This window comes from Grus americana, chromosome 2 (genome assembly GCF_028858705.1).
Source record: "Grus americana isolate bGruAme1 chromosome 2, bGruAme1.mat, whole genome shotgun sequence".
NCBI classification, from domain to species: domain Eukaryota; kingdom Metazoa; phylum Chordata; class Aves; order Gruiformes; family Gruidae; genus Grus; species Grus americana.
In genome coordinates, this window is record NC_072853.1 from 165431767 (window position 1) to 165459187 (window position 27421).

The window sequence follows — 27421 nt, forward strand, 5'->3', positions numbered from 1 at the left end:
TTTGCCTCTCCCCCCCAGGGAAATCTGTCTTTAACAGGCTACTTGAAAGCATTCAGGCTGCATGAATAAATGAAATAAGCAAACATAAAGTGGCTATTATTAGCGGCGAGATGCAGTGACCAGCTAATCGGCCATTCCCCTGTCATTTTATGATCCGAACTGAGCTTTATATAGCTTTGTTGCATGTTCAAATCATTGTACAACTAATTGATGTAATTAACATCTTGTCCTTCTTTTTATACTGGCGATTATAAGCCACCATCAGGCCTACGATGAGAAACAAGAGATAGGACTGGGATTTTTCATATCAAATGCAAAAGAAAAAGGGGAAAAAGTCCTTCAGATACCCGCAGAAGGACAGGTCTTTCCATAAAGAGTGAAGGGGGAGAAGATACTAAACTGTTTTTTCTCACCCTTTGCATGTTCTCTTTAAAAAGTGAATGGTTTAGTGGTTTCTTAACAAGAGCTAGAGACCGGATGTAACTTTAGGATTTTAACACATTAAGCTCTTTCCCTAAAAATGCCAGGTTTCCTGGTAGTGCCAGTAAGTTGGAATTAGGCAGCTGTCTCCAGGGCTTCCCAAATACGAGGATTTTGTTTTGTCTCCTTGGCAGGTGGTTTAAAAGGCAACAAATCTGCCCATCTGTTTGAGCTTGAAAATCTAGCAGGATTAGGGAGAAAAGAACAGCAAGGATGATATTATTTTTCTTATTGTTACCTTTACTTATGGGACTTGTTTGTGTTTTCATGCTAAAGCAAGCCAACATCTGTGGTTTCTCTTTAGTTGAAAAGAGCATTGCCCTTAATATTAAATGAAACGCTCCACACTCTGCTGGAGAGGGGAGGGATTTCCACATTTGCATCAAAAATGCAGGTCAATTTGGTCTCGAGCTGTTCTTCCAAAATGAGTAATCCAGAAATGTTGTGTCATTGACATGGAACTTTTCTCTCCTTTTCTGGAAAGGACAGAGAGAGGACATACAGATTCACTCAATCGGGCTTGGATTTGGTCCACCTAAGCCCTTCCAACCAAGGAGCTATTTCAGAGGAAGCTGAATACCCCAACCAACCATTCCTCTCCTTTCCCAGCAGTGCTAGGTCACTTCCTCAGCACAACTCAACTTGCGGAGCTCATGGCAATGGCTGGGCCATCTCCTGTGCCTCTTACTACTACCCCTACTAACAAGACCATTTCCCTCCTCAGTATCTCTCAGGGCTGAACCCAGCAGGGAGCACCAGGCTCTGCAAAGAGGTGAGATGCTTTTGCACTGTGGGCTGTGGCTCTGCAAGCTTCTAGCTCTGGAGATGGAGGAACCCCATAATGACTGCATCAGCTGGTGGGTGAAAACTGAAAATCAAGCTTTGCTGCTTTCCTCAGCCTCCATTTCTTTCCAGCCCATTGCAATGATTTGGGAAAAAAAAAAAATTAAAAATGAAAAAAAAAAAAGAAGAGGGGAAAAAGAAGAGAAAGGTGAAAAGGAGAGAAACTAATGAAGGAAGTGAAAAGGAAAGGAAAGAAAAGAAATAAGGAAAATAAAAAAGGGGGAAGGGGGAAGTAGAAAAGGGAGGGGAAGGGTGAAAGGGTGTAAAAAGTAGGCAAGGGGTAAAAGGGGAAAGTGGGGAAAAGGAAAGAAAGGGAGAAAAATAAAAAGGGGGAAAGGGATAGAATGGGAAAAGAAGAAAGATGGGAAAAGGGAAACAAGGAAAAAAGGAAGATGGAGGAAAAGAGGAAAACAATGAAAAGGAAAAAGGGGAAATAGAAGAGCAAGGTGGAAGAAAGGGGGAAGGGGAAAAAGAGGAAAAGCAAAAGAATGAAAAAGGATAAAGAACAGGGAAAAAGGAAGGGAAAATGAAGAGGAAAAAAGGGGGAAGAAAAGAGAAAGAGTGGAAAAGGAGAAAGGAAGGGGAAAGAAGGAAAAACAGGAGAAAAAAGGAGGAAGAGGCGAAATAAGTGAAAACGAATAAAGGGGAAAGAAGGAGGGGTAAAATGAAGGAGGAGAAACAGCATGGGGGCAAAGAGAGAAGAAAGGGGGGCAGGAGAAGAACGAAGGCACACCCCGCGAAGCGCACGGCTGCCCGCGGGCCCGGCGGCACCTGGGGGGCGGGGGGGCGGGGCGGCCCCGCCCCGAGCAGGGAGGGGGCGGGGGCGGGGGCGCGGCGGGCTCCGGCGGAGCGGAGCGGTGCGGGGCGGCGGTGTGGCCTCCTCCCTCCCTCCCTCCCCTCCCTCCCTCCTTCTCCCTCCGTCCCTCCCTCCCTCCCTCCGTCCCTCCCTCGCTGGATGCGCTCAGGCCGGTGCCGGGAGCGGAGCGCTGCGCTGCCCGCAGCCGCCGGGACATTGCGGTGCGGGGTGTCCTCTGCTGCGGAGCGGGCAGCATGGAGTACGCGGTCCTGGGCGTCCTGGTGCAGCTGCTCGGCTGCCTGCTGTCCGCGGTGAGTGCTGCTCCCGGTGGGACGCTGCGGGGCTGAGCTCCGCGTCCGCGGGGCCGGTTCTGCCCTGGTGCCCCGCTCCGTACCCGCGGGGTGTATCGGTTTGGCCTCGGGCAAACTTTGGGCAACTTTGAAAGTGGTGTTGGTTAAAGGCAGGTGTATCGGTGTTGGCTTTCCTTTCCTCCCGATCGTCTAGAAAATAGCAATCGCTTAATTTTCTTACTGTTCAAGGTATGCTTCCTCTTCAAGAGTGAGAGGATCTCTTGAGCTAGATGAATTCACTTGGGGGATTTAGCGTTTTATTTCAGGACTGGCTCTTGGTTTCATTGTTATTCAGGTTTGCAGCCTGGCTTTCGGTTTGGTTTCTGTTCAGGAGCTTGATCATTTCGTGCAAAGCTCCCCCCACCCCCCAAAAAAACCCTGGGGATAATGGGATGAAACGTCCCGGAGGCAATTAAGTGGCAGGGCAGGGGGCTCTCGGATGGGACCTTCCTCTGGCTGAAGAACAGCCACCCGTGAGAAGTTCATCAAAGTGCCGCTCTCTGACGCTAAAACCTCACGTGGATGCACTGTTTGAGGAAAGAGCAGAAGCCGGGAGCAAAGGATGTGTTTTCTGGCTGCTGGGTTCCCTCTGCTTATGATTTCTGTGCTTGCAGGTCCCTGATTGGGGCAGTGCTGTTTCCTCCCCCACCGCAGATGGCTCGTAGCACAGTGCAGAATTAGCAAACGGGATTGTTTCTCCTGGCGATGTGTCTGTGTGCACACACACACACGTGCATGCAAAAGCTAATTCTCTGTGCAAACGGCGCAGACACGGGGTTCTGCACATTTCACTGAAGCTTTGCGCTTACGCCTTGTTTCTTTGCGGCGTGTGATTTCCAGTGAGACCGTTTTTATTCAGCAGGCTGGGGTGGGGGGCAGATCGGGTGCTGGCTGTGGCTGTTTCCCTCTTACCTCCAATCTTCTCCCCCACTTGTTTTCTCTCTTCGCAAGGTGAGGTTGCCTCACCAGCATCCTGTTGGGTTGGGTGAGGTTACCTGCAGGAACTAGGTTGTGCCATCAGTACTTGGTTGCAAGTTGCTTCTGTTTGCTTGGCGTACCTGGCGATAGTGGTTTGCTTGAAGCTGCTCTGATCCTCAGCAAGCAGAGTCAGACCAATCAAGCCGAGCCTCAGAGAGAGTGGAAGGTAACCCAGATTGGGCACTGCATCACTCATCCCTCCTTTCCTCTCCCCTTGTCCCTTAAGAAATGAGGCAAATGGACTTATTTCATTTTTTTTCGGCTGCACCACGAGCCACCCAACTATCTGCATCGCCAAAGACTTTCTTTGAGGAAAAACAGGCTGGGAAAATGGATTAAAGTATTAAAAAAATGACCAGCAATTAGTTCCTGGAATTCTACAGACTTTGCTTTAGGGAAAATCTAAAATAGCTCATGTCCGGAGCTGGAGAAATGAGAAGGGGGTAGCACTCCTCCCATCGGCTGCTGGAGCTGCTCCAACTCTCGCTTCCAGTGAAGCCCGTGGCAAAAATCTCATTTCTTTAAACATTGTTGGCATGAGGAGATCCTCCGGGGCCAAATCCTGCGGAGTTAAGTCACGTAGTCGTCTGAAGTTCAACGTGCAAGTGATGGCAGGATCGGGCCCTTACGCTGGTGCCCTTGGGTCGGTGGTTGCTGTCAATAAGCACAAACCCCTAAAGCTCTGGGACAGCGACAGGTCACAGCCTAGGAGCAATTCCATACTGGTTCCTTTTCAACCCTTTTATTATCTTATTGTTTCATGCTTTATCTCACTTCCTTGCCCTCGGTTTAGTGGAACCGTTGGTTGCTCTCATTCTTTCGTTGTGTTAATGTCGCCGGGACCTGGCTCATGCTAGTGGATTAAAGAGATTTGCATGCTCCTTATCAGGGCTGATCTGCAAGGTGACTAATACTGATTTTTTTTTTAGAGAAAATCCCTGTTGTTTGTGATTCTCAGCTTAAACCTGGCATTCGGTGCTCATTTTTAAAGCAAAAGTAACTCCACAATTTTAACAACCTTGCTCTGGGACCTACGATGGCTCAGCAGAAGCGGGGGTTTTTTCTTATAATTTATTGTGATAATTTTTATTGGTATGTCCTTGGAAAAACTTTGAACGAGGATGATTGTCAGATCGAGAAGTTCAGTGCTATAAAACTGTTGCAGCCATGTGGTTTCTAATTGCTGTTATAAACTTTCACCTCGGGTTCTCATGATCTACAAACGTACGAAAAAGGGAAATTGGGCAAATCTCATTTGCTGTCACTCCTCAGACCATTCTCACAAGAGACCTGTCTCCTGCAATGGTCAGCTTTTAACATTTTGAAGAAAAGTGCTGAAGGTGGTGGTGATGGGGACGTGGTGTAAATCCAGAATAATCCCTATTAGGTTCTAGTGGGTCGGTTTACCTTATCGAGGTGTAACTAAGATAATCTGGCCCGGAGAGCTACAAATTGGACTTTTTTTTTTTTTTTTTTTTTCTTCAGCGTGTGTCTAGTAAATGAGATGTGGATAATTTGAAGCAGTTGGTGGATTCCACATGCCTTCAGACTGCAAGCTCGTTGCATTAGCCAAATCTGTCCAGCTGGTGTAATTTGTGCTTTTCTTCAGAATTTTATTCTGTTCCATCCATGAAGTAGACACATGATGGAATAAAAAACTCCTGTCTGATCCTTTAGCAGTCCGAGTGTAAATGCTGGAAACAGAATAATTCTTAAAAAATCAGTTTAAATTTAAGCTCATGGGACAACCGCTTCAGCCGTATCTGCATCTTTTTCATCCTGTTACGGATTGAGAATCTGAAAAGTGGGACAAATACACTTAAAACAAATAATGTTTCTGGGCAAGAGGCAAGGTACACACTAGGATCCAGCACAAAGGTGCTTTAGCAAGAGCAACATGTGTTTAACAAAGGCCTTGCCACAAAACCTCAATGTATTACTGGGTGTACGGTTTATTAAATTTTACATGTATAAATGCATGACTGACTTTATTTAAAGCCATCTAGGAGAAACCAGTTGCCCAACCCCATACCTGGGTAGCTCTGAAAGTCTCATTGCCTCTCTATAATGCTGCAAGTTTTCAGAATACATATTTTCAGCAGTACATATATTTTAGAAACTCTTATTTAGGGCATAACAAGGCAAAAGAGCAAAATAGGCAAAACCACAGTATCTGAAGCATAAAAAAATCCTATGTGGAATATTTAAGGCTGTTTCCAACAGCGTGTTACTCCAGCCCACTGGTATGTCAGCAGGGGGATTCACACCGTAATTATCACACCCTCCCCACAGCCGAGAGGTCTGTCTCCAGCAGGAAAACTCCAGAGAACCAGACAGGAGGGAAATCATGATGTATCATAAACGGGGATGAGTTCACCAGAGTGGGTTTTTTTGGTTGGTTTTGTTTGTTTTTTGTTTTTTTTTTAAAGAGGGATGGTTGCTAAATATTCAGCATCAGGAGGCACATGGGACCATGGACAGAGAAAGCTGCCTAGTGTGTGAATTTGGGTGTGCACGTGTATTTCCCCCTTTTTACAGCGCTTTAAAAATACTCTGGTTCAAACTCCTTCCCGTTGTAATATCAGCAGTGGTATGACAGCCAGAGGGCTGCACCAGATAAAAATGCAAAGTAGAGAGTGCTGTGTTTTGTGCTAAGTCCATCCAGTGCTGGCTTGTGAGGCTGCCGTGACGTTTTGTTCTTGTTTTCTTTGTTTCATAGTGACGTGACTTTGCTGAGTGATATTTGTCTCTCCTCACTTGAATATCCAAGGAGGGGACACGGTGGATGCAAAGCAGGGAGGTGCTTTGCACATTTTGCAAATGGGCAACTGGGGCATGAGTAAGTGATGGGACTGGTGTCACGAAAGAGGTGTTTCACAGCTCACCGACTGTGAGGCTGCCTTGGAAATGGCAAACATACAGAGTTTCTATTATTTTTCAGGGACAGCTTTTTCCCTTTTTCGGATGGTCTCCAGCAGAAACGACTGGAAAGACTGGTATCTCGTATGCTGACTTAGTCTGGCAGGACTGGGAAGTTACCTGGTATTTGAGCTAGCTTGTAGACACGAGTTTTTGGAGATGGCGAAGCGAAGGAAGAGGGGCAGGAAGAATATCTCCCTGTTCAGCATTCAGTGTCCCATTTATTGGCAGTCTGAGGAAGGGCACCAGACACTGTAGATCAATGAGACTCAAGACGAGCCCATTTGGAGGAGATTTGTCACACTGTGCATGGCATCTGTGGCTCAAATTCAGGAAAGGAGTCAAATTATCTGTGCGAAATAAAAACTCTTACTCAAGTTTTGATGAGGAGCCGGACTTTGCTTGAGTTTATGCACATGGTAGGTCATGTCCTGCCCAAGTCAGCACAAGTGTGGCAGTGTCATTTCACTGCTGCGAGTGGGATCGCTGCTGCATCACGCTGGCTCAGTGGAAATGGATATGTGGTTTTCCAATGCCTGGGAAAAGTTGTGTGGTTAAATACAGCTCCGTTGTCTGGTCTCATCAGTTTTCTCTCTACTGTATTGGAAAGATGAGGAAAGTCCTTTGTAAGAACCAAAATCTAGGAAATGCGGCCAAGGAAAATCCTCAGTCACGGGCCAAAAACATGGACAAACTGGGTCAGAAATGCTTGGAGACCCCAGAGCAGGAGGGGGCTGGAGTTCTGGCCCAGCAGGTGGGATGGAGAGCGTGGACGGACAGACGGGCAGGTCAGAAGCTCCCTTTCCCTCCGTGAGACTTGCCGAGCCTGCCCGTGCTGTGGCACTGATTTGTCGTCCTGCCCCGTGCAGCTGGGCAGGGGTTCCCTCAGCGAGTGCTGAGCACTTGCCGTTTCACTGCTCCCTCCCCTCCAGATGTTCCCTCTCACATGTCCTCCAGAAGTCACGAGCTCTCACAGCTTCATTTGGGTGGGAACCGAGCCAGGAGGGGAGATGTCTTTGCCTCTGAAAATGAGATCCCAGAGGACTGCAGTGGAAGAAAAATCAGACCCTTCGTCTTGAGGTATGAGAGGGAAGGGATGCCAGCCATCAGACTGGCCTCCATTGCTAACGCCATGGTAAGGAGATGCGGTGCATGGCTGGAGAAGTCTGTTCACCAATTGAGTGGTCATCTTGTCACCTTTTGGTCGCCTTTTGGAGCAACCTGCAGCTTGCTTGGCTTCATGCCTGCCCCCCAGGGATTTCTCTGGGATGATTCATCTCTCTGGGCATGAGCTTCACCTTTCACATTACAAGACAGGTAAAGCAGGGAGAGTTCATTCATTAGTTCTCAGACAGTGCCTTGGGGAAGATCTGAGAAGAAGATGAGCTCCCTGAAGCCACTGTTCGCTGGATGCTCCTTGCATCGTTGTACAGCCCTTTTATTTGTTGAATGGGGCGACACCAGACTTCTTCAGCATTGGGTTTTTAGAAAAACTTAAAGGCTTCTGGAGATGTAAATAAAAGTGCAAAGTTTTCTTCTGATAAGGATGTTGTTAATAAAGTACCAAGATTTTTTTTTGTCCTGAAACTTCAGCTTTATTAGAAGCATCTACTGGCTATTAGCTTTGCTACAAATCACTTCTAAACTGCTTAGCCTCATGCATAAACCCTAATGAGGGAAGAGCTATAATACCGAGAGCACTTATGTTTAATAATTGCCAATCTGCACAAAAATAAATAGTCTATATGAACGTGGCTTGACCTGCTGGAAGCGAGCAGGTAAGGTTAAGAGGCGGAAGCAGGTGCGATATTTCTTTGTGGTTATGGTTCTTGCCTCTGATATTCCTTCCCCGGCTCATCCGTCAGTCGTGCGGATGCAAGGCAGGTGCGGTGCCCTGAAGTCAGTGCAGCCCTGGTACGAAGTTAGCGTAGGTGACGTCAGAACTCAGTTCAGTAGTTTTTTAGATGGTTGGATTATAAAGCGAATTTAGTGACATTTTTGTGCGCGGGGATATGTGTTGTGGGTTGCTTAAGGCTGGAAAAAACACATTAGTGCTGCTTTACAGGTGGTTTAGTGTGCCAGATTTTATCTACAGCACTAACTTACTGATATAGATACAGTATTTCCAGGATTTAGAGACCTGCTTTAGCTTCTGAGCTATACATGAATTTTAGAGACCCTGATGTACTTTACGTTAACAAAGTCACTTTTCCGGTCAGCTGAAACAGTGTTTGTTAGCAGCCCTATGCTCCTCCCTTAGTCACATTAGCTAGATTTCCCACCCCCAGGGCAGTCCCTAACCATCCGTTTCACTGTTTCCACTGCTGGGATATGAATCATTTAAATTCAAGTGTTAGAACTGAATTGGGATTATTTCCTAACTCAGAACCAAATCGGGATTATTTTCTGATGCATTTCGCTAGTGGGCCGGACAACAGACTTGGCGATGCTGTTGTGATAAACTCTTCTGGATGTCATGCCTTGGCTTACTTGATTTGCGTTGATGTAAAGCAGAGGAGAGACCAGCAGAACTGAATACGGAGATCCCAACTCTGTTTGCTGAGCCACCATCCCCATGATCCCCTTCTTGCTTTTGCAGCGGGCTCAGGGATGTTCCTACTCCTGACAGTTGGGAAGCTGAGTATGAGCTCCGCGGTTTTTTAATCTTCATCCCTGTGAAATTGCATCTCATCAAGAGGGAAAGGGGGGGAAAAAGAAAAATCTATTTAAATACAATTCTTGTCTGGAGGGGAAGATATCAATACTTTGTGTCTCCTTTGTAAAGCTGAAATCTATTGGGTGTTTTAAAAAGATGTTTCTTCAGGGCTCCGACCTTGATTCTGTGTTTAACAGATGTTTCAATTAATACCTGGTGATCTGTAACATCATGACCAACATCTGAGCAGCAATCGTCTCCAGGGCCCTAATAAACGTCACTGTCTATCACAGCTAATCAGTCTGTGAGCTTCCTTGCAGGTGACCTTGGGGTGGGATTCACCTTGCGGATTAGGACACCTACGTTTCGGCATTTCTGTGTAGGTGTCTATGCGTGATGCAGACGGTCTCAGCTCCCGTTGTGGTCAGTAGTGTGGTCAGGTCCATGTCAGCTGCCCGCTCTCAGGACATCTGAGATGCAGGAAAATACCCGGTGGTCCCACACCATCCCTTGCTGGAGAGCAAAGCCCCCGTAGATGCCATGTTATCTGCCAGCCCCGCGTGGATGCTGTGAACGCAGAAAAGAAAGTTATCACAAACGGCACCATGTGCCTCCGTCATGCACTTTTTTGAACCCTTGTTGACTACAGTGGTAGTTCGGTCACCCTCAGGTAGACACCTACGCTTAGAGATCTTAAGCTGCAAGCTGAATCCCTCCCCAGGTTTCTCTTGTGTTGCGTAAGAATGAAAAAAGAAGAAAACCTGCTCACGCTGAGCTTTTCCCTGCAGCCTGCTTTATTCATTACTGAAAAGCAGCTTTTATTTCATCTTTCCTAAGTGGCCAGACCGCTGCAGTTTGAACTTGAAGGAAGTTATCCCTTTTCAAGGCAAAGGGGAGACAAAATTTAATACACTGAATGTGATACCCCCACCAAAAAAAAAAAAAATACTCTTTAACAGCTCCGTACATTTGCAACAAAATGAAAAGCTGCTGCAACGCTGACACTCAGCATTTTTATGCACTCAGCTTGGAAACAGCCAGAAACCAAATCCTGCTGAAGACTATACCTCTTCCACCTTTATTTTGCTGTAGCCAAATCCAGCTCATATTTTAAGTGAATGTAGTGATTATTTTTCATAGCTTCTTTCCCATTACAGACCGCTGGGCATTTATCAGGTGAACCCCTTTAGAAAGTTCATTTATGGCTATGTGGGACTTACGCGGTGCTTTCGGGGGTGTTCTTTTTGTTTGGTGGTTTGGTTTTTTTTAAGCCACCTTTCGCAGCCCTCGGGAGTTAGCAGAGCAGAGATTAAACCCCACTGCCCTGGCAGATGTGCTTTCTTGCAGAGGATGAGATATTCCCCAGGACCGCTCAGCCGTGGAGCTGCAGCAGCACTCGCTGATGTGCTCGCACGTGTCCTGCTGCTAACGCCACTCCATCCTCCTTGCCATCAGTGGTTGGGCTCAATCCTGAGCCGTGCCCAGTATTTCTTGGCTGGTTTTCCCCTGTAATTTGGGGATAAGTAATTTGGGATAATTCAGCAAGGAATGCAAAGGGATGTGGCTGCTTTCTTCCCCTCGCTGAGTCCTGCCACGTGCTGGGAGCTACGTGGACGGGTGGCGGAGCCCCTCTGCCACCCTTGCCTGGCTGGGAACCCCTTTGGGTCTTGCTCGGAGTTTTTTGGGTTTTTTTTTTATTGCCCCAGGGGCATTTCAAAGGAGGGTGTACGTGCAAAAGAGCCAACATTGAAACAAGCCGCTTGTTTCCTGCCACATCTGCATCCCTCTATTTGGTTATCTTTTTATTTTTCACCCTGGCTCCTAGGCGTAATTAGGCTTTTCCAGCGTTTTTCACCACAGAACCAGGTTTTCTTTTTGTTTGACATACTCAAAGGCAGAAGAAAAATGCTGCTGCTGCTGAGATGGTTCCCAGCTTCACAGGGCACCGAAAGGAGGCCAAACACTACGTGAAGAATTACTGACGTGCTCAAGTGTCGACTGCTAGGCTGCTCGCATTTTTTTTGGGGGGGGGGGGGATGACATTAAACACGGCTGCAGAGCCGTGTGGGTCTCAGCTGTGCCATGCGCTTAATTCCAGTGCTGCAATGATTACTCTCAAAGAATTTTCCCACCCCTTCTGTTTTGCTCTCCTCGCTGACTCTTGTACAGTTCCCTTTTCACAGTTTCTCTGTGCAAAGCATTTTTTTTTTTTTCTTTTTTGCCTTGTGGAGCTGGTGCTTTGCAGTGGGGGCACGGGCTGTATTTTTGGGTGCAGCAATTCTTGTTCTTTCATCCCCTACACACCGTTTCTTTTGCAGTACCATTTTTGGCAAAACTAAACTTTGTTCCTCCTTGCCCCGCTCTCTCCTCCCTCCCCGTGGAAGTCATACACGTTTCAGCAAACAGTATGTCCAGCTTGTCTTCAGGCTGTGTGTGTACAATGCAGATGAGGCAAGGTTTGTCAAGGGAAATAACAGCTGATATCAGAACGACTGAAAAAATATATTTTTATAAATCTTTATAAATATCAAATAAAAATACTTCCTTTCAGGCATAGCAATACTTCCTGCGGTCTGAAAGAGAAACAAAGCTGAGCAGCAATTGCTCTGGGTTTAGCCTGACGATGTTTATCGGTGGGACAACATGAAAGAAAAGTTGCTGGTTGGAGAGTGTGGCTTATTGCAAAACCATCGCTACCATCTGTCTGTCTTACAGACCTACAGTGTGTCTCCGAAAGCCAAGCCCACAAATTAACACTCAAGGTTCTGCTGGGCATTAGAAACCTCGAACTCAGTGGAGACACCGATTTTTATGACATGACGCAGTTTTCTTCACGTCTCACCACCTGCTAGTTTCTTGCTGTTGCAGGGGTGATAACTCACCCACCCCTGAAGTCCTACAAGGGCTGATGGTCCTACCAGCTCCTCCCTGGCTAAGTGATTCTTCTGCTCTGCAGGTGCTAATTACTCTTTTTTTTTTTCCTGTAATTAATTAACCTGACTAAAATCAGCACTGTTATTTCAGATCTATGTGTATCATGAAGTTTCCTGAGTGTGCTTCAGAGTAAGAGAGCTCTTTTTTTTTTTTTTTATCCTCTAGCTGTACTAGTCCGTCTAATAAAAAAAATATTATGTCCCATATATCAGTAGTCCATGATGGCTGTAATAGCGCTTAATAAAACTGTGGTGTGAGATGTTACTTTTAGAAATCCATTCGTTTTGGTACCTAGTTCTTTTGGAGAGGCTTGGTTGGATGTCTGTCAGTGGCTGAAGCTGTGCCGGAAATCCGCGATCTACACTGCCATTAAACTTATACACCGTGAGGAAGAGGCTTATAATATCGGGGTGTGTATTTGTGCCTTCTATCTTGGCCGTTGTTTTCATTTGGGTCTTACAAGCTTGGGGAATATAAGGCAGGAACAACCTTTCTGTCTCCTTGAGGTCTCGGGCAACACAGGGCTCCTATTGTATTCCTGCAGTTATGTACCTTGGACCTGAAGTTCACTTTTTTGCTGTTCTCCTTTGCCTGGGAAGCTGTTCCCAGAGCCAGACAGCTCTGGTGGTTAAACTGCGTTAGCCAAGCCCTGATGGTGTTGTAGATGGAAAGGAAATTAAAAATTGGAGCTTGCTGCCTTGGGTCTACTTGACCTGAGCCTCAGAAATGTCTTAAGGGACCAATAAGCATCTGGAAATATTTTTAAACCTAGCTATAAAGCTGAAGCTTTGGTTGTCTGTTCAAATTTTTTCTGCTACGTATTGTTACGGGGAGATAAAACGAAGCAAGGATTTATTGAAGGGGCATCTTCCAGAAACACTACATTCAGTTGTGGAAGAATAGCTCAGTCAAGGGCTGAGTAAAGGTTGTGATTTTCTGAAGGAAAGACACCTAGTCAGCTCGACAGCACAGTATTTACTCTTTGGAAAAAGAGATGCGGAAGGGAAAAGAGTCCAAGCTGCTGTTGCAAGCTGTGATGGAGGCCCCGGGGACCGGCAGGACCTGTGGTCCCAGCATGGTGTTTGCCTGGGGATATGGCGAGGGCAGGGTACGGAAGGGCAGCTGGAGGCAACAGGAAAGAGAAACACGAAGTTTGTGAAGTCCAGCTGCAAAGACGTTAGGAACCGCAGCCTTTAGGTAGATCAGTTGTGGAACAATCCCACATTTGAGCTGAATCTCTTGTGCAGGTTGATCGCTGGGTCTGCTGAGCCCACTTGGATCACCACTGTCTAGACGCATCGCAGAGCTGTAGCACTCCTAGGGACTGCCCGTGCTGGGAACGCTGGGCAGCCTCGGTGCAGTTGTCTCCTCTACTGCCTTTTCCCAGTACGTTTTTTCTCTGCATATTGCTCTAATAGTATTTCTCCTCCTGTTCCTCTCTCCTGCAGATCTGACAGGATTTGTTATTGCACAAATCATCATCATAATAAAACAGCAACTGTGTCTTTGATTCAGGCTTGTTTTCTTCCTGACTACGGGACTGCTGAAAAGTCAAGTCTTTGTTTCTAGAAGGGGTATTAAAATGCTTGGCAGGTTGGTGCCCCTCTACTTCATAATTATTTCTTCTCTGCCAGTTCACCACTCAAGCTTTCTGGGTTGTCAGCTCTGGAAACAAGTATTAAATATATATTGCAGCCCTGGGAGGAGAGCCCAACCAGTCAGAGTACAATGCGCCTAAAAATAAATGCGTATTTCCTTGCAGAGTAGCCTGGGGAGAAGTACAGAGGAGGAACAATGTCCACTGGGGTAACCATGAGTAGAAGGAGATGAACCAATAAATTCAGCTGCAGCTGGAGAGGAGCAACAGGATGAAGCTGAGGAGCTCTTAGTTCAGTTCCAGGCTCTGTAAATGAACTTTCTGCTAGGGGTGGTCTTGCAGCTGAATGCCTAAAACCCACTCTGGAACTGAGAAAAAATATACTTCCTTTACTTGCCCTTCACTTATTTCCTTTCACCATTGTCTGCCTACATCATAAAGACTTTGTAATTAGTGTTGCCTTGCAAATTGATGTCATGGGGATGATGCGGTTACCCTCTATACGTGCACTCATGATAATGTCAGGGACCGGAAGCGTCTCGTAAAATACAGAGCTAGTGCTGGTGCCAGGAGTGTTTGTACGCTCGATGGGATTGAATTTGGCTGGGTGTGGGAAGGTTTGTAGCAGTGAGAGGAGCGAGATGTGAGAAGAGCATGCCAAGAACAGCACTGAGAGCCAGAAAGCCAACTTCTTTTGTGATGGAGGCTGGCCCGATTCTGGAAGGGATGTGTTGTCTGTCACAGGGACTGCCTCAGAAGGAGCCTTCCTATAGGATGTGTGTGATGTTCACCTGCTGTGCAGGGAGAACAATTGGTGTGATGCTGTTCACAATGCAGCGCTGGCCCCTCCTGCTTAAGGAAAGACTTAAGGCAAAACCACCTTTAGCAGGAGTGAGGCATTATCATAGTATGGATCTACCTGTCAGTGCAGGAATGGGAGGCTGGCCAGGCTTGGAGACACATCCATGTTTGGCTTTGAGACCGGTGAGAGTAGGAGATGGAAACAGATCATCTTGGAAGGCTATTGGTTTGTTGAGAGATGGGCAGGATCTCTCTAGGGTTTCATATAGTCCCCCAGTATTGCAGCTTTGCCAGTTCTCTGGTGGAAAGGTCCCGCCAATGATACCTCTCTTGGCAATCTTCCCCTTGGTCTCTTCTTTTTGAAGGTGTGTGTGAGTGCATTTGGGCGTGCTGCAGGACATGTTCCTGTTGCAGGGAACTTCAAGCCAACTGGAGGACTTTGCTCTGCATGTGATGGGACACTGCTCTTTCCCACTGTTACACCTTGCATGGAGGGATCCATCCACAGTGGACTTGGGCCTTCCTGTGCCAGCCAACAGTGTCATCATTCGGGCTGTCATGAAGGTCATGGCCTTGAAGGGAAGGAAGCATTTTGTTAGGGAGCAGAGACAGGGAAGGGTTTTTATCAGGATGACTCTGGCTATACGCTCAGTGTTCACCCAGGGGTTGGGTTGACAGTCCCAGCATGGTGTTTCACAGAGCAGATGTGGTCTGTTTGGTCTATTTATTGTAAATCTTTTGTTTCAGAGGTGACGGAGAGAGGGATTAATATTTTTTTATTGTTCTCACATGAGCAATAGGGAGTTCCCGGATCCTTCACACCATACTAAAATAACAACAGCAAGTTTAAAAATGGTGCTTCTCTCCAGAAAAGATGTGGTCAACCATCTCCAACTGCACATGCACAGGGACATGAGCTGCTTATGAGGGGTGAGAGGGAGAAAGTTTAAAATCAATATTGTCCGCCGACATTGAGGTCTACAGTGGGGAAACCATTGTTCTTCTGCACATCTCACCCAGTTAGTGGCTGCAGCTGACCTCTGAGTGTGGGGTGCATGGCTGCTGTGAAATGAGATTTAATGAATCTTAAGGCAAGATATAAAGAACCTTGACTGATTTCTTCACATTAGAGCTTGCTGACAATTTTACTTCCAAGTGTATTTTCCTTAACAAAACCCTAAACTTGAGCAATATTTTCAGGAAGGTGCTTTTTTTGCTTCTGAAGTTGCAGGGAGTGAGGGAGTTATTTAACCTTGGGGATTTTAATTCTTGATTGATGGGGGAGAAAAAAACAGTGTAGCTTTTCCTTTTTTTCTTCTCATCAAGAAACTGGAAAAGTTCACAAGTTCTGAGTTATTTTTTGTGACAGAAAACTGAGTAAAGAACCACCTTTACTTTTTATGGATTGTTTTTAAACTTTCCTTTTCAGGCCAGAAAATGGCTAGAATGTGCCACACCTTTAAATGATGACACAGCCATTTCTGGAAGGGGGGGAAATATCACTTTCCTGATTTGCATGTTGGAAGTCTGACACGCTCGGAGAAGGGATAATGACCTCTATTTTAGATCATAGATCAGATACTGTTAGTGGAAGAGTTTCATGTTTGAAAGTTGCTCAGTTGCAACTACTAGTTTGAAGCATATTCAGTCTTAGAGTCTGGAGATCTCTAACTCACTTGAACAGCAGAAGATTTAATCAGGGAAGAAAATTTCCAGGCCTGGAAACAGAATATTGGACAAAGTCTAGCGTTTAAAGGTATTTAAGAATCTAAGAAAGTCCTGACCAATAAGATTAGGGTTTTGGTGTCTCCCGTGGAGTATATCAGGGGTAACCCCAGGTTGTCATCCTATAGTATGAGAGGAAATGGCTTCAAGTTGCATCAGGGGAGGTTTAGATTGCATATTAGGAAGAATTTCTTCACCGAAAGAGTGGTCAAGCATTGGAACAGGCTGCCCAGAGAGGTGGTGGAGTCACCATCCCTGGAGGTGTTCAAAAAACATGTAGACATGGCACTTCGGGACATGGTCTAGTAGGCATGGTGGTGTTTGGTTGACAGTTGGACTTGATGATCTGAGAGATCTTTTCCAACCTTAATGATTCTCTGGGTGTCAGGAGGGAAAGAGGGTAGGAGGAGCTGCAAGAGTAAAATTTCATTTTCTTCATTATGTGAGAGACATTTGGAGAACAACATGTCTGCTCTTGGGTTTATCTGAGATGGTTATTTCAGCCTCTGGAATCCAGCACCTTGTGGCTGCAGTGGTCTTACTGGAGCTAAAAATAGAGTAACTTTCCCAATTGAAGCAGTATCTGATCTTCTTTCTGTCTGCAAGGAAAATGACGCTGAGTTTCTGTGATAGCACTGTTCTGATGGAAAGTCCCATAGGATCATCGCAAACAGGATGGGTTCAAGACCTCAGTTCTAGCATCTGCCTCAACGTCCCTTTCCCTATCAGGAGCTGGCACTGAAAACAGAAAGATAAAAGCATGCAGGGACTCGGTCACATACTCACTCAGCCCTAGGAATTTAACTAATAGTTGTGCTTGGGAAAATCCTACCCTGCAGTTACCATCCTCAGCCAGAATAAATCAGCTTAGCTTCGCTGACGTTAACATTGCAGTGCTGTGCTGTCGGAGGAGCCAACTGTGAGTTTAATGCTCGTGAAAATTCTTACGGGAGCAGCCCTGGCAGGCTGAAACCCAAATGTAGCACAGGCAACAGCAGTATTCCCGGTGGCCCAGAAGCCTGTGGCACGTGAGATGTTCCTCAGGGGACACCTCAAGGTGGGTGGGTGGCATAGCTTGTGGGACCCAACCTTGCCCGTATCGTGACCGTGTATGTTGTTGTCACCATACGGAGAGGCCTCCAGCAAAATAACCTGACTCTGGCAACAAGCCTGGATGGTAGTGCTTGTGGACAAAAGAGGTCCTTAACCATTGGAGTGGGATGCTGGTGTGTATCGGCTAGGAATGGGTCAGGTGTATGGTTTAAACAAGCCTTTGGCCTGAGGGTGCTTTTGAGACAGTGGGAAACCTTCTAGTTGTCTATGAAGATAAATAATAGCACAGCCAAGGAGTAGAAATGAAATGTATAGAGATTCTGTGCTTCCATAGGGCATTTCTAGGAGTCAGCAAATTAAAACAAGAGTGAACTCCAGCAGGTTCAGCCAGAGAGAGGGAGCTTTTGTATATAACTTTTTGTCTAGACTCTATATGTCCTATACGGCTTTTTATGGTCCATACATGCAGTGAGGAGAGCTCATGTGGGGTGGTCTCCAAAGGGTTACACATGGTTTAACAGAGTGAGTTTGTTGCACAGCCTGGCTGGAGAATGGGGAACAGGATGCCAGCGGTTTGCACGTTTCCTTTGTAATCAGTTAAGTGTTCTCACTCTGATAAGCAAAATATGTTTTTAATTAAAAAGCCATTCCAGCTGGATTTAATTTTTATGCCATTGAATTACTGTGGATATAAAGAGGGGGGAAAAAAAAAAAAAAAGATCATCTTCTCGTTCTGAAGAGGTTTAATCCACAGTAATTTCCCTACTCCTTGGAAGGAGTGTTGAGATTTTTTTCCTCACATCTCCTCAGTAGAAGGACCAGTAAGATACCCCTGCTCTGACTCCATGTATTTTTAAGTTAAGGAGTTAACTGTGCCATCCAGAGGGCTGCTGCACTTAGGGAGCCAACCTTGACCTTTGTCACCTGTTAAACAAGGGTTTTTCAGAGAAGAGCTTGAAGTTTTGATGTACTCTAATGCTGAGGAAAGCACTTCCCTCTATTTTCTATCCCTTTCATATGCTGCATTTCGTTTTGTGGAGCAAAGCCTGGAGCTGGGCTGAATCTAGGGGACGTTTAGCTATGATTGCAGAAAATGGGTGTAAACTTAAAAGAAAATAAAGATGTTCTTCTGTTCACTTACATTGTTTGGTCTTATCTGGTCATGCTGCTTAGCTGTAGCATGAGATGCTGTTGTCAAATAACTCCAGTAGCAGCTGCCTGATAGCAACTTGTATCACTGAGGCTATGAATAACACTTATCTTTCCCAAAGGCTGATGTACAAAAAGAGCAGCTGGACCAGAAATGCAGCAAGGTGATAGTTATAAATACCATCCAGGACTCTCAAAGGTCTTGCAGATATTTTTTTTTTTAAGTTTGGTGGGTGTTTTTTTACTTCATTTGGTCACTCACAAGAGTAGTTCTGGTCCATATAATCACAATTATAGTCCGGAGTGTCGCTGTAAAGAAATGGGGCAGGATCATAGACTCACAGAATGGTTTGGGTTGGAAGGGACCTCAAAGATCATCCAGTTCCAACCCCCCTGCCATGGACAGGGACACCCTCCACTAGACCAGGTTGCCCGAATCCCCATCCAGCCTGGCCTTGAACACTTCCAGGGACGGGGCATCCACAATTGTTGAGTTTCATTTTTCTAAAGCACTTCGCAAGACTCAAGCACTTCGCAAGTTCTGGATGTGTAGCTGGACAGGCGTGCTGGGAATGTGCAGCAGTGGATGGCTCCTTGCCCAGGTTGGGAAAACTGTGGAGGAAGAGTGCTCCCTCCTCGCCTGCGGTCTTGTGAGCATGTAAAGCACATCAGTTACAAGTGACAGTAAATGCAGCTATGATTGCTGAAATAATAGGCTCTATATTGAAATATATGCCTTGTAATAAGGTACTAAGATTTGATTTTAGGCTTTGTTGCTTCTTCTCTTTCCTCACCCTGTGCCACTGCAGTGTCTTCTGTGTGAATCCCTTGATCCTCAGCCTGGGAACTGAGGAGTGAAATGAAGATATGAAGCCACGTTTCCACACTTAGAGAAGTCACTTTCTCTCAGAAATACTCATAGCTTGATAAAACTGAGGGACGCACAAAGCACAGCCATATCACAGTGCCAGTTTCGCTGCGATTTAAAAGCATTCCCGCTTTTGTTCTATGTCAAAGTGCCATAAATTCTCATCTACAAATAGCAGTCCTGGATAATGTGTGCAGGGCTGGGAATGGGATGTTCTGGGCAGGAAGCAACCCCTTGAGGCAGGAAACCCAGTTAAGGGAAGTTAATGGCAAGAACCAGATGATGGTGAACACAATTTTTTGTTGCGGTGGGCAGGCAGGGGCTGCTGGATAGAATATCCTCATTTTTCATTTGTCTAACTGGTAGGCTCTGGAGCTGGGAAGAGCTTCTTAAGGTTTCCTGTCCTTCTCAAACATGACGCCTGTTGCCAGTAGCCTGCATTACCTTGTCTGGAAGATCTTCCCTAGCTGGAGCAACCTCTGCCGTGACAGTATGAGCTTGTGCCACTGAGATGCATTTTTGTCTCTGACCATAGGTAAGCCTCAGGGAAAAGGTTACACTACTCATAGGAAAAGTAATTGGATTGTGAAATCCCAGTGCTGCAGATGTGTTCTGGGTCTGTGTTCCCAGATTAACACCCAGATGAGTCCGATAAGCCATTTACAATGCAACCCTCCTTAATACAGATGGGGCACCTGAGAGAGAGAGCGAGTGGGTTGAAACACTGTCCCACAGCACATCTGCAGTCCCAGGAATTGCACAATCCATTTGTTTTCGTTAGGTGAAGTACATCCAAATAGTTCGTAATTGGCAGATTCAGAGTTCACTGTGTTCCTGGCTCCGTACTCCAAACCTGGGCTTGTAGGGTCCAGCAAACCCAGAACTGATGACATGGATGTTCTTGCTTTGAAGAACAGAAGACAGCAAAGAAAAGAATAGTGTCTTTTCCCTGGAACAGCAGGACAGCTCCTTCATTCAAGATGGATTTCTTTCTCTTGTACACAGGAACAGAGGAAGATGTTATGCAAAGGAGAGCTGGATTCCCAGCATCCTTTATCCATTATTAAAAACTGGATGCAGACCCTCTTTTTGTCCTATAAAAATGTCCCCAAGGTGGGACTCATTTGCAGATTAAGGCATCTAACTCTAGTCATTTCATTATGGTCACTGGAGCTCTGAGGTTTGATTTAGCTGCCCATGGGTACGGCCTTGCACCATTTCCAATAGCTTAGGGCTCCTGGGTGCTTGTGCAGAGGGCACAGGTCTCCCATACGCCCTTTCTCGTACCAGCTGGCCCACATGCTGTCCCAGCTCTACTTGAGTATTTCATGTGGGACTGGGCAGCAAACTTCAGACAAATGAATTCTGCCTTGAGTCGGGATATGTCTCTGTCTATTTGTGTTTGTACAGAGACCAGCTCGATGTCACCAGTTTGCACTGGTGAAATACCAATAGCTGCTAGTCACTTTTCACAATGCCAAAAGCTAAAGAAGCAAAACCAGCAGCAAAAATCATGAAACAATTCTGAAAAAGTACCAGGAGTTTAACTTCTCCTTTATTTGTCTCCTGGATTACCGATGCTTGGTATCTTTGTTTTTCTGTGCAGTCAAGATGACTAGAAGCCTACTGCTGCTGCTGGTCTGTTGTCTGGGATGCACTAACCATGCCAGGACAAAGGCAAAATACTGCAAGTTTCCTGATGAAACCTGGGGGATTGGCAGCACTCAGTGGCTCCAGCAGTATCAATGTGACTTTGCTGTGTCTCTTCTTGTTTCATGACATGGATATTTAGACCTTGATCAGGCTTTTTCTAACAAAAAAAAGGCAGTAATCAAACAGGAGTGCCCCTAAAATGGAGTTTCTAAGGACTTCTGTGCAGCATTTCCCCCCTCAAGTTCAGAACATTATTGAAACTCCATTATCTGAATGTGTTTGTTTCCAAACATACAGCAGCAAGAACAAGTAGACTTCCATGATTAGAAGCCAGCAGCTATTTGAGAAAATCCAACTGGAATGTAAAGTCTGAGTGCCTGGGCCAAGATCTGACATCAGAAACCCAGGAAGCCTGTGCAGTTGTAGCTATATTAAGATTAGAGTAATCCCTGATGGGAAGGGTAGATTATTTTATTTGGCTAGTTATTGAAAGCAACTAATTTTCACCAGTTACCTCCAGTAAGTGGAGTCCCACAACCTGTTTCTGATAAAAAATAACTTGTACTTTGATGAACTCTTCAGAAGCTGAGATGGACAGCTCAGCACATCCGTTGCCCCTTTGCCCAAGCTATTAAGCTAGACACCCTGGACAGAGTGATGAATCTGAATAGGTTTCCACTTCACATCCCATTGTGCCTTTCTCTGCTAGATTGAATTGCCTTATAGCAGAGTACCTTTGAAGACTCTTCATTCAGTTGCGTAAACATAGGTGCCCAGTGTCTACTGAGATAACCTTGTAGTGAGGGCATCCAGGTCTTGCTCCAGAAGGATGCGGAGCTTCACTAATTGCTTTTGCGTTTCCTTTTCACACTCTCCCTTGGTCTTTATTGCCCTTTTAAAAAGCCTGACATTAGTGTCTTCCCAATACCATGTAGAAAAAAAGAGTATTATCTTCTTGTTCTTCCTTGCAGTTCAGTTTATACAGCAAACAGTTGTGTTAGCCTTTTCTCAGCAGCATGTACTGGGAGTTCACATCGAATTATTTACCTCTTTTAATCCCCAAATCCTCCACCACTTTACTTCTTTTCCAGAATTCAGGCTGCCATACTGGAGGTCTGAATCTGTTCTTTCTTGAGTGCAGTTTTTGCATTTGGCTGTATTCAAATAGACCTTCTCAGCCAGCTATTGTCAGTGCTCTTAGGTGCAAGTTATCCAGGCCTGCTGATTTTCAATGTTTATCTCTCATAGATGTTGTTTAACATCTGCCTTTGTTACTAATGGACTGGAAAAAGCTTCTTCATCATCATCAGAGACACGCACATTGCCCTGCTACTTTCCAAATACAGATCAAAATCACACGTTGAACTTTCCTCTACTGGATTGTACCATCTGTAAGATTTTGTTTGTTGTAATACTTTTGTTTAAAAAAAAAAAACAAACCACGCTAAAAAAATACCAACAAAAAACCCCAGCAAAACAAAACCCAAACCCAAACAAACAAACCAAAAAACCCTGAAAATAATTTCTTAATCTCTTATTCTTACCCACTGCAGATTTTTCCTGATCTCTTGAGGTTCCCATATAATGCTTCTAAGCTTCACAATATATCATTTATATTTCTTCATCTATAATTCTCTTCTATTTAGTAAATATTGCTGGGGTTAGGTTGTTGGTTCGTATCTTTATTTTCACTTCCGATTCCCCCTTTCAATTCATAGTTGAACTGAGATTGGGTTTTACTCCAAGTTAATCATTGGGATTGGGAAATCGTGCTTGACTTGGTTCGTTATCTTTTTGGCCACGTGGCCTGTCCTTCCAGAAGAACCGTGACCCATCTCACGTCACTGTGTGCAAATAGGGCAACCAGGGGCAGGCGGTGAAGGAGATACCCATCATCGGGCTGGCGCCTGGCCATCAGGAGGAGAAGGTTATGTGGCAGGTAGGACACACAGATGACAAGAGGAGTGAAGACAAGTTTTATTACAGAAGCACAATTCGGGCGACAATGGGTATATTTTAATAGAGTACCACAACATGTTGGAGTTGCTTTCTGGAAGACAGAGAACACAAGTTGGAGGTGGGGAAAAAAATATCATCTTAATGACATCATTCTGAAAGTGTAGGCATACCCCGAAAAGGTATGAAGGATCAAGGGAGAAGAGCGCACAAGTGTAGCAATCAATTTGCTACAATTGTTTACTCAAAAATCAACTTTTAATAAACATTATAATCAGTGCAGTGAAAACACCCACAGTTCACAGACAGGATCTGAGAGGGGAACTTCATTCATTTCTCAGGAAGATAGTTTTAACATTGTTATGAACAATTTAAGTGCTGCTTCATTAACAATTTTATGGTTAGTACAATTAATCATACCAGAGAAGAAAAAGAAACATGCCTGATATTAAACTCAGTTGTCAGTAAGTAGAATACATGCAAATGGGGATCTCCTGTTTGGTATCGTTGTTTCTAGAGATATGTCTGTGTTTATAGAATATATTCTTATTCATGTGACTTGCATGGCAAGCTTAAAAACTTGGCTGGGTTTTGTCAGTCAATGTTTTTAGAAAATTCTTGGAATACGTTTGTTATGTGTCCGTGCTTGAATTGTTACTGTGGTGAATGCCTTCTGCGGGAAACCTGTGACTTCCAGGAGTTTGTAATGTGGCCAAGAAACCTCTGCTCAAGATAAAAATGAGGCACTGGCCTTTTTAAAAATTATTATTTTTATTTTTTAATGATGCCCCTTAATTGCGTTAAGATGCTTTGCGTTTTGTGGTTATTTCCCCTAAGGCATTTTATGTCTAGAAACTTTGATGGCAGCTTAAGCTGTTGCTGGAGGGATTTTTAACGGGGTTTTAAATCTGCTTGTACGGTTTCATCTCTACATACATCCAGGGCTTCTTGAAGCCATGAGATTTATCCTCCTTGGATGGATACACTTGGCTGGAGTTGTTAGAGAAACAGAAAGTGCATATGGATGGCTTAGCAGGTGACATCTTATTTCCAGTTGCATCCCCAATTAATGCCCTAACAAGACAGCGGTGTCGGCTGGGGATTGCAGGCGAAGGTCTTGCACCAATTGCTGTTAAAGTACCAGCAAGACATCGCTAGCACGTAAAGTTGTTCACAAGCGAAAAGGTGAGGGAATATCATGGATCACAAATGAACCGAAGGGGCTCAGGCAGCCGGGCAGGAGGGACACAGCGTGAGGAGATACAGCCATCTCAGATGGAGTGGGATGCTTGGACCAGCTATCGGCAATCTGGGAAGAAGAGCAAACGTTGCAGCTGCACAAGTGTTGGCCAGAGCTAATGCCTACCCGGTGAGCGCCTGTGCTTGAACAAGGTGTGCAGTGTCTTGGCATGGTAGGGGCACGGTGGCTGCTCCAAGGAGATCTCACAGAGCTTCGCTCATGGCTCCCTGGAGACCTGCTCCGCTCACATCGATGCTCAGCGATGTTGAAGTCTCAGAGACAGCTCAGGGTGGAAACCAGCATTTTCAAGAGCAGTAATGTAAAGCGTTAACAGCGTTCCTCTCAGACAGATGCTGTGTTCAGGTCTGCCCACCCCAAGGGACAGAGCGGTTCAGACGTTGAGGGTGACTGTTTAGGGGATGATGTCAAGGTCTGTTGGCTGACTGGTCCTGGTCAGCTGTACAAACCCTGGGAAGAAAGTAAAACCACAGCAGATGGAGATGCCTTCTCTGCAGAATAATTTCCCTGGTTACCTCCGTTCCTTCAATGTTAGTTTAAGCTTCCTGATGTTTGAAGTCATTCAATCCTTCTTTATAATAAGGAAAATCCTAGGTATGCTGTGAAGCCCGCCTGCCTGGGGAGCGCCCGGTGAGGTTCACGTGTGTGCGTGTGAGCTGCTGGGCTTTATAAATGGAGAGGAACTAAAATGAGGAAATACTGGGTTTTTTAAAGAAGCCTTTTTATCAATTGCCGTTGCTTTTGCAAGGAAAAAGCTGTATTTTTTACCCTTCTATTTCGAAGTGAAGGTATATGTCTAGGTGATATTGGAACCTGTTGTGGCACTTAGGGAGTTGAAAGGTGCAAAGGGGGACGCCCTTTTCAGATAGCTTTTCTGCTTCTCCTCTGGGATGATGTTATTGCTTGCAGTTTATTTTTTCCCGTTCAGCTGTGACTCTGCAGCACAAAGTTCATTGGAGTGTGGCGTTCACCTGCTGCACTGATATTACTGGAATTTGCTGAAAGGCGATTTCGTTACTAGGACTTAGATAAGGGATCTGGAAGAATCACTCTTGGTTCCTGCTCCTGATCTTGTCCTCCTCTCCTCCTCAACTTTGTGAGCTTCTCTCCTCTGCCTGCAAAATCAGAATTTCTCAGTCTTTTTTGACTGTGTTAGTCTATTTTCCGTGTCATAGAATCATAGAATCATAGAATGGTTTGGGTTGGAAGGGACCTTAAAGATAATCTAGTTCCAACCCCCTGCTGCAGGTAGGGACACCCTCCACTAGACCACGTTGCCCAAAGCCCCATCCAACCTGGCCTCGAACACTGCCGGGGATGGGGCCTCCACAACCTCTCTGGGCAACCTGTTCCAGTGCCTCACCACCCTCACAGTAAAGAATTTTTTTCTAACATCTAATCTAAATCGACCCTCCTTCAGCTTAAACCCATTACCCCTTGTCCTGTCACTACACTCCCTGATAAACAGCCCCTCTCCAGCTTTCCTGTAGGCCCCTTCAGGTACTGGTAAGCCGCACTTAGATCTCCCCGGAGCCTTCTTTTCTCCAGGCTGAACAACCCCAACTCTCTCAGCCTGTCCTCATAGCAGAGGTGCTCCAGCCCTCTGATCAGCTTCATGGCTCTCCTCTGGACTCTCTCCAACAGCTCCATGTCTCTCCTGTACTGGGGCCCCCAGAGCTGGATGCAGTACTCCAGGTGGGGTCTCACAAGAGCAGAGTAGAGGGGCAGGATCACCTCCCTCGACCTGCTGGTCACACCTCTTTTGATGCAGCCCAGGACACGGTTGGCTTTCTGGGCTGCAAGCGCACATTGCCAGGTCATGTTGTGCTTCCCATCAGTCAATACCCCCAACTCCTTCTCCTCGGGGCTGCTTTCAATCCATTCCTTATCCAGCCTATAGTCGTGCTTGGGATTGCGCCGACCCACGTGCAGGACCTTGCACTTGGCCTTGTTGAACTTCATGCGGTTCGCACGGGCCCACCTCTCCAGCCTGTCAAGGTCCCTCTGGATGGCATCCCTTCCCTCCAGCATGTCGACCACACCACACAGCTTGGTGTCATCAGCAAATTTGCTGAGGGTGCACTCGATCCCACTGTCCATGTCACCAACAAAGATGTTCAACAGTGCCGGTCCCAGTACCAACCCCTGAGGATCACCACTCGTCACCGTTCTCCATTTGGACATTGAGCCATTGACCACAACTCTTTGAGTGTGACCATCCAGCCAATTCCTCATCCACCACGTGGTCCATCTATCGAATCCATGTCTCTCCAATTTAGACACAAGGATGTCATGCGGGACAGTGTCCAGTGCCTTGCACAAGTCCAGGTAGATGACGTCAGTTGCCCTTCCCTTATCCACGGATGCTGTAACCCCATCATAGAAGGCTGCCAAATTTGCCAGGCACAATTTGCCCTTAGTGAAGCCGTGTTGGCTGTCACCAGTCACCTCCTTGTTTTCCATGTGCCTGAGCATATTCTCCAGGAGGGTCTGCTCCATAATCTTGCCATACACGGAGGTGAGACTGACTGGCCTGTAGTTCCCTGGGTCTTCCTTTTTACCCTTCTTAAAAATGGGGGTTATGTTCCCCCTCTTCCAGTCAGCGGGAACTTCACTGGACTGCCAGGACTTCTCAAATATGATGGAGAGTGGCCTGGCCACTTCATCCGCCAGTTCCCTCAAGACCCTCGGATGCATCTCATCAGGTCCCATGGACTTGTGCACCTTCAGGTTCCTTAGATATTCTCGGACCTGATCTTCTCCTACAGTGGGCGGTTCTGCATTCAAGGGTTCAGAGGAGGGGCTGAACACATAGACAACCCCTCTTAGGTTTGGCTGCTGATTATGTTAGGCCGAAAGTAACATAAACAATAAACTGGAACTAAACTTTTGTTTTGGTTAAAGGAAAAGAGGCAAGCGATCCCTGATAGACTTAACTGGAGCAGATGTGTCCATTTTGGGGTAGAAGCCCTTGAAGAAGCTGGAGAGAGTCCAGGCAGGGCCAGAAGAATGACGAAAGGTCTGAAAAATGCTGGGGGGGGGAGGGGGGGAAATTGAAAGAATTGGGGATGTTTATTCTAAAAAAAACACCCAAAACAGCAAAGGGAGAAAACACAGCTTGTCTTTAAGTATGTGCAAAGACTGCTGCAAGAAAGAAGTGAGGGGAAAAAAAATCATAACCAGTCTGGGTGGAACTAGAAATTTGGGTCTTAAATTGAAGCCACAGAAATTTAGTGTTTCACAAAATATACAAAATCTTCCTGGTGGTCAGCAGAGAGAAGTCAAGGAATCAATTAGAGACTACAAGGACACTGTGAAGTCTCTGTCACTGGGGACACTTGAGAAAGAATGGGACAAAAGCTTGTCAGAAACCATCACTGGGACTTCTTAGATATCACACGGGCA

General features: G+C 45.8%; 1 protein-coding gene across 1 annotated transcript in view; it reads left to right on the top strand.

Annotated features, from left to right (window-relative positions):
• Positions 1-2275: 2275 nt before the first annotated feature.
• Positions 2276-27421, top strand: part of LOC129202771 (vasoactive intestinal polypeptide receptor) — a 120682-nt gene continuing 95536 nt past the window's right edge. The window contains exon 1 of the mRNA XM_054816294.1: positions 2276-2430. Within this exon, the coding sequence (XP_054672269.1) occupies positions 2374-2430 (57 nt within the window). The 5' untranslated portion in view covers positions 2276-2373. The remainder of the gene's footprint in view (positions 2431-27421) is intronic.